Source organism: Salvelinus alpinus, chromosome 32 (genome assembly GCF_045679555.1).
Source record: "Salvelinus alpinus chromosome 32, SLU_Salpinus.1, whole genome shotgun sequence".
NCBI classification, from domain to species: Eukaryota; Metazoa; Chordata; class Actinopteri; order Salmoniformes; family Salmonidae; genus Salvelinus; species Salvelinus alpinus.
This window is the reverse complement of record NC_092117.1, coordinates 6236575-6243792: the sequence shown is the minus strand read 5'-3', so window position 1 is coordinate 6243792 and position 7218 is coordinate 6236575. Positions and strand designations below refer to the sequence as shown.

General features: G+C 43.7%; 1 protein-coding gene across 1 annotated transcript; it reads right to left on the bottom strand.

Annotated features, from left to right (window-relative positions):
• Positions 1-426: 426 nt before the first annotated feature.
• On the bottom strand, positions 427-6496 carry bag3 (BCL2 associated athanogene 3). Its single transcript, XM_071380432.1, has 4 exons — positions 6253-6496; positions 2735-3067; positions 2168-2518; positions 427-2008 (listed from the first exon to the last, which is right to left on the bottom strand). Exons 1-4 carry the CDS (start codon positions 6445-6447, stop codon positions 770-772), a joined length of 2118 nt encoding a protein of 705 aa, XP_071236533.1. The 5' UTR covers positions 6448-6496; the 3' UTR covers positions 427-769.
• Positions 6497-7218: the final 722 nt, after the last annotated feature.

The window sequence follows — 7218 nt, the reverse complement described above, 5'->3', positions numbered from 1 at the left end:
AACAGGCAATGCACCTACAGGCTGAAACTAATGAAACCCAAATGAACCATATCATTTGTTGGGTATGTGTGTGAAATAACTTGTTTGTTGTTTTTTTGAGAAACAAAGAAGAAGATTTTGCTCTCAAATGGCTCTGTCATCTGAGGCACAAAAATAAATAATTTTCTCTGACTGAGTCTTTAACATTCACTAACATTGATTTGTCCCATTTCTTCTGACGGAATCTGAGGTAAATATTGTTTCTCGAAGTAGTCGATTAAAAATAAGAGGGAAATATTAAACATCTCTGACAATTTCCACAGAAGCCCTTTCTTATAGAGGAGATGTCTACTACTATACATACCAGTGTTCTTGAATATGAATTGAATAACTTTAAAAACAACCACATCACATGAGCCGAAATGAACTACATACAGGTAATTTCTTTTCTTATATATGGATGGATAAAGGCCTCTTATATAACCTCTATTATGCATGTCTCTTTAACACATTGATCATGAAAATGGTCTTGCAAAAAGACATTGGCACAGCAAAAGGCAACAACAATGGCTTAACATCATTGAATACATGATGCACTCAGATACCACCATAGAATGTGGTGAATGCCAGACAATACCAACACTGTAAATTAAGTAATACATGCATCGTATAGTTCATATGTGATATCTGCAGTTGAAATGCGGGTACAGGGAGCATTGAGAGCAGCCTATTTCCACGTTCTCTTTGATTACGTTTCTCTCCTCTTCACTATAATAAAGCTATGCAGTCATTATGAGATCTCTCTGGCCATTTCCACATTCGCTTGGCTGATCATGCTGGGCTGCTCTACTTTCTGTGGCGGGCTGTCACCCTCCATCGGGGACTCATTGACTGACCCCGATGGCCGCTCATCCAGCATCTCCAGTGCATCCAGTGTGGTTTGGACCCTCCGGACTCCGTCACGTCGCGCCTGTCGCACGTCCACACGCCCCTCTGGGTCCACTGAGTCCAGTGCCAAAAGCTCTTTGGTCAACAGCTCCTCCAGCAGCAAGTACCTCTTATCGTTCTTCTTCCCATCAAAGCATTTCACTTCTTGCTCCAGTTTCACCACTCTCTCCTCTATCTTTTGCACTTTAGCCAAGCCTGGGTGACACTGAGCGCCAGGCTCATTTTCTGCTTTTGGGGGAAAGTCCTCCTGTGGAGCAGGAACAGCCACTGGCTCCTGGGCTTCTGGTTTCGGGGACATCTGGACTGTGATGTTTGCTGTCTGTTGCGGCTGCAGTTGCGGCTGTGGCTGGGGTTGTTGTGGAGGTTGTGGTTGTTGCTGGGACTGTTGTGGTTGCTGATACAGCTGTGGTTGCTGGTACTGTTCCGGTTGTTGGTATTGTTGTGGCTGTTGGTACTGTTGTGGTTTTTGGTACTGTTCAGGTTGTTGGTATTGCTGTGGCTGTTGGTACTGTTGTGGTTGTTGGTACTGTTCAGGTTGTTGGTATTGTTGTGGCTGTTGGTACTGTTGTGGTTTTTGGTACTGTTCAGGTTGTTGGTACTGCTGTGGTTGTTGTGATTTTTGGTACTGTTCAGGTTGTTGGTATTGTTGTGGTTGTTTTGGCTGTTGGTACTGTTGTGGCTGCTGTGGGAGTTGTTGTGGCTGCTGTGGCTGTTGTTGTGGCTGCTGTGGCTGTTGTTGTGGCTGTTGTTGTGGCTGCTGTGGCTGTTGTTGTGGCTGCTGTGGCTGTTGTTGTGGCTGCTGTTGTGGCTGCTGTGGCTGCTGTTGTGGCTGCTGTGGCTGTTGGTATTGTAGTGGCTGTTGTTGATAATGTTGTTGCTGCTGTGGTTGTTGTGGTCCTTGGTACTGTTGTGGTCCTTGGTACTGTTGTGGTGGCTGCTGTGGTTGCTGTGAGATCTGTGGCTGTTGACGCTGCTGTGAGTCAGCCTCTCTCTGCGCTGTTTGGGGATACTGAGAGATCTCCTGCTCCTGCTCCATTCTGTGGGGTGATTCTCTCTGTGGCACATGGTGGTGGACCTGGACCTGGGGAAGTAAGAAGGAATTATTCATCCTGAATTAACATTATGTCAAATTTGCCAGACTGGCATTTGTGGCTATGTATATGAGACTTTTTATTTTGAAGAATCTTACTGCTATTGGCTGACTGGCAATAGGCGTTGTGGTGAGGGGGGGAAAAGGTACCTGTGGTCTTTCTGTAATGACCTGTGCTCTGAGGGGAGACTGGCTCCTTATATGCGGTGGGATATGGATGGCGGCAGTCTCGCGGTGCTGGGGAGGCACGCTCGGGGACGGGGAGGCTCGCTCCCGGGAAGAGGGCGTGGCTCCATGATGACTGCTCCAGTCCTCTGGCTGCAGTCGGTGGAAGGAGGGCTGGTGCTCTGTGTAAGCCGGAAAGCGCTGGGTGTAGAGAGCGGGATTGACAGGGGCTTGTTGTGTGTGACCTCCGGCCCTCTCGTGGATCACTGGGATGGGGATGTAACCTGCCTGGAGGCCTGTGCTGCTGGGTCGCGGGGGCTGGTGGAGGGGATGGCCCTAAGGAATGAAAGTCCAGTGTGAATCAGAGGAAGTACAATTGCATATTCAATATTAGAAGTAGTCTAGAAGTAGCTAGAGGTTTTGTTTGATTCCAACATCAAACACGTGTGTAACTAGAACTTTCCCTAAAAATCCTCCAATGACATCAATGTATGGTTTTAGCAAATGGTAAGAGTTCATGCGCAGTAATCTCAATAGATAAAACAATCTCACCTCAGGTCCTTGTAAACTAGGCGAACAGGACATGCAGGGCTCAGGAGTAGAGCTCTCGGAGGAACCCTGCAAAGGAGATCTAGGCCTGCAGTGGAGCGTCGGGGTGGGGGAGGGTGTCCGCCCTTCTGCCCGTACATTTTGCAGAGCAGTCGGCTGGATGTACGAGAAACACGGGTGTTGCTGACGGAGGTCTGCGCCTTCATGGCAGACTGGAATTGGGATGTAACCCTGGCGGAGGGTGGGGTGCTTCATGTCCTTCACAAAGGCCTTCTGCATCTCCTGAGGACTCGGCTCTGGTGGCACACTTGGGCCATTCTGAGACAACTGGCTGACCTGAACAAGAAAACAAAGTCTGAATTAATACATATTTAGGATATGAAGATAAGTAATGTGAGTGAAACTCTAACCCCAGAGGCAAGCAATTATTGCCAATCCATCATAAAACATTCAGTTAATGTATTCTACAAGGGAATGATGTCCAACATCCCGGACAGATTTGTTCTTTCTTATAAACTAAGGAAGAAAGAGCAATTTAATATCTTAGGCTACTGAGATTAAATTGAGATTGATTGAAAAGAGCATGTTTGCTAGAGGCTGAAACAAATGAGTCTTCAATAGATTCTGCTCTGGCATCCAGGCTATAAGCAAACATCATTAGGTACAATGTGAAATATCCCTGGGAGATGTAAAAAGTATCACCTCCCTGGACAATTGGAAGAGGAAACTAGTTCTTATCCAATTGCAAGTATGTGCCTGTCATAAGAAGCATACCATCACTACATGTGGATATGAAGAGTATGCATTTGTTGGTTTGCTAGGCAGTATTTGCTATCATAAAACATAACAAATCATATTTATCTTATGTCCTCATATGGGTGTCTCACAGTAGAGACAAACTACTCCATGATGCTGCCTTGGTGATCACCAGGAAAACCAATTTAGAGTGAGACACCTGACAGTGACAGCGGAAAATATAGTCTCTCTGTGATATCATTACATGACCAGTTTTGCTTTACCATGCAAATCTAATTAGCAATAAAGTATATTTAATTGTGAGTGATTTAAGAATACTCCAATATTTGCTTGCCTTCAGGCTACACATGTGTATTGTCACAATGTAACTTAAGTTGTCTTGAGGCCTGGAGAGCACAAGCCAAATATTTCAGGGGTGCGTACCACAGTCCAACAATACCAGATTCAGTAAGGCCCACAAATACAATGTTCCTCAGCTCAAATATTTAGAAAAAAAGATCTAGGTTTTCTTGTTTGTAGTCAGAATATAACTGGTTCACCAACAATTATAACCTTAATGCTTTGTTGTCTTTTATGATTATGCTGTCATCTTATGCTTGCTTCTATAAAGGACGTCACACTGCTTGCTTAGCAAGTACCGCTTCCTCTTGATTCGGCGCAACACTGAATGCTCGAACCCAGAACCTCTGCCTTGCTAGCACACGCGACCATGGTGTAAAGTGATTAAGTAAAAATATTTTAAAGTACTACTTAAGTTGCTTTTTGGGGTATCTGTGATTTACTATTTATATTTTTGCCTACTTTTACTTCACAACATTTCTAAAGAAAATAATGTACTTTTTACTCTGTACATTTTCCCTGACACCCAAAAGTACTCATTACATTCTGACAGGAAAATGATCCAATTCACACACAATCAAGAGAACATCCCTGGTCCTCCCTACTGCCTCTGATCAGGCAGACTCATTAAACACAAATGCTTCATTTGTAAATTATGTCTGGCTATCCGTCAATTTAAAAAAACGTTTAAAAATTGTGCCGTCTGGTTTGCTTAATATAAGGAATTTGAAATAATTTATACTTTTACTTTTGAGACGTAAGTACATTTGAGCAATTCCATTTACTTTTGATACTTAACTATATTTAAAACAAAATACTTTTAGACTTTTACTCAAGTAGTATTTTACTGGGTGACTTTCACTTGAGTCATTTTCTATTAAGGTATCTTTACTTTCACTCAAGTATCACAATTGAGTACTTTTTCCACCACTGCACGTGACCACACTACTGAAGCATCTTACCAGTCGGTGCCAAGCAAAAAGCTAGCTATTCACTGGTGCGAGTGGGAACATTGCAGGCTGAGAAGTAAGCCTCACACATTCCCATGTGCTACACTTACATACTTCTACAAGGTGTGGCTCAAACTAAAACCAAACTGTCCAAACTGGAAGCATGTCCTACAGACAGAGCTGAAACAACAAACTGTATGTGTGGGTAGTGCGTGACAAAGCACCAGACTCCACTGGTACATGATGCAAAATAGCCTCGGCTTAGACAAGTGGGAGCAACCCACTGAGCAAAAGTCTATATAAGTCCACTCTACACAGTTTAGCACGACAAAGATAAGTGTCCACAAGACTATGTAGGCCCATTGGACCTACTGTATTGGAACAGTCCCAAGCTCCCCATGACTATTTAATTTGTCTGGTAATAAATCATTCAAATTAATTATGATTTGAAATAAGTACTGTGTGAGGCATAGTGTTGTACTTTTTAATTGACATAATTCCCGTTATGCTTTTTTGATACAACAACAGTAGTTATGAAACTCTGAACGACCTTTTGCCCTCTGCCATTTTGGCAGGGTCCCTGTACACTGCCAGCATAGCACCAATTTTATCTCCCGACAGCTGTCTTTCTAGCAGATTCTTAGTGACACTAACTTTGGACAGCAGCAAGTGTTGATCTTCCTAATGCAAGATGCCAACCTAGGGTCTGCTCCCCAACACCTAAGTTGACACAGTTCTTCAGGACACAGTTTAATGGTGTAAAACCATATCACCAATTTCTGTGATTTGTTAATTTAATGTATTGTAGATTACTTGGAGCTGTTATATATGCGCAGTAGGCTACTGGAGTTGGGTGGGTGATGAACCCACCTCAAATCCCTTTTAAGGAAAAGTTTTAGTAACGGGTATACGAAATATGAACAAACGCGTTCTAGGTGGCCTAATAGGCTTTAAATAAACATTATGGAGATGTCCAAACACTCAAAGCCATGGCTTTACATATGACTGCAGTGCGTCATCAACCAACCAGCCACGCTTAGATCATCACACAAGAACATAACCTAACAGCCATTGCCCGTTATTTAACCCGTTATAATGCACGAGGGAGAGGGCTGGAGCCCAAAAGAGACAACATTCCATTGCGTTGGCGTATATGAAGTCTAAGCAGATATGAAGTTTGAGCAGTGGCAAGTTGTAACCTATGTTTCTAAATGTTAAAGAAAAGGAGAGAGAAGTTTAGCCTACTATAAATAGAATATGCCCACTCTGTCTCCCTATAATAAAAGCCAGTGCGTATCAGAGGCAGTGACCATAATTAACCACTGAAGCGCTTGGTCGACGGCCATTCCATATACTATATATATTCTGTGTTGTGTCTGCCATGCTATCAGTAGACATTACATTTTCAATCCAAGTTTCCATATCACACTAGCCCTCCCACGCTACACATCGTTTTTACAAAATCCATTAGCCTACCTTTTTGACATCGTGTCTGGGGTCATTCCAGCTTGTTGTGCGATTAATGTGATCCACAAAAAAAGGCCATCCTGTCTGTGGGTCAATTTTAATTTCCCATCCTGGGGGTAGAGGGTCGTTGTTATTGGCCATATCTACCATTGGTGACTGTGTCTTCATGCTGCTCAAACTCCTTGATCCTTTATACTGTGCCATGTTATACAGTCAACGGATCCTTTAAAGATTCCGCACGGTGACGTGTGGGAAAGGGGGCTGGAAGTTTCTCGAAATAGCACCGTCAATGTTGGGATTGGGGAAAAATTGCCACCTCCAGTGTCTCGAGATTCAGGGAGAAGGTTCCAGCCTAACAGTGAGGCGATCTGGCATTTACAACCATGACAGGAACACCTGTTTGTTTGTTTGTATGTATATTTCCCAATTTAACGTTACGCCATAGATTCCAATAATAGCACTACTTCACACGTGGTGGTACAATGTATTCAGCTCAGAGCGTGGCTACAGTTATAAATGTATCGTTGGTCAATGGGCGGATTCGATAACGCTGAGCCGCCGGGAACCGGTCTATGGCCCGTGACGTGAATGGGCAAAAGCGGTGAGGGAGGAATGCACCCTTCTCAAATCGAACAGGAATCTGCGCCGCTCGGTGATGTTGTCAACAAGGCAGCACGGTGCATCATCCAGAAACATAAAGCATTTGTTTTTCATTAAATATATGTTTGAATCAAAATCAATCACTTTTGCACGTGAAAACAGACTCGTTACTCTAAGTGTAATTACGTCACTTTTGTTTTGAGCCGATTTCACCGTGGGCTTTGAACGGGCACCTGGCTCACGACCAAGTGGTAGCCCGGTTCCGAAACGAATGCAATCAACTTTCACCTGGTGCAATACATGCCTATCTGGGCGCCCGAGACAGATTAATCGAATCCCCTCAATGTTTATACAGTCTCGCTTTAATTGACATTT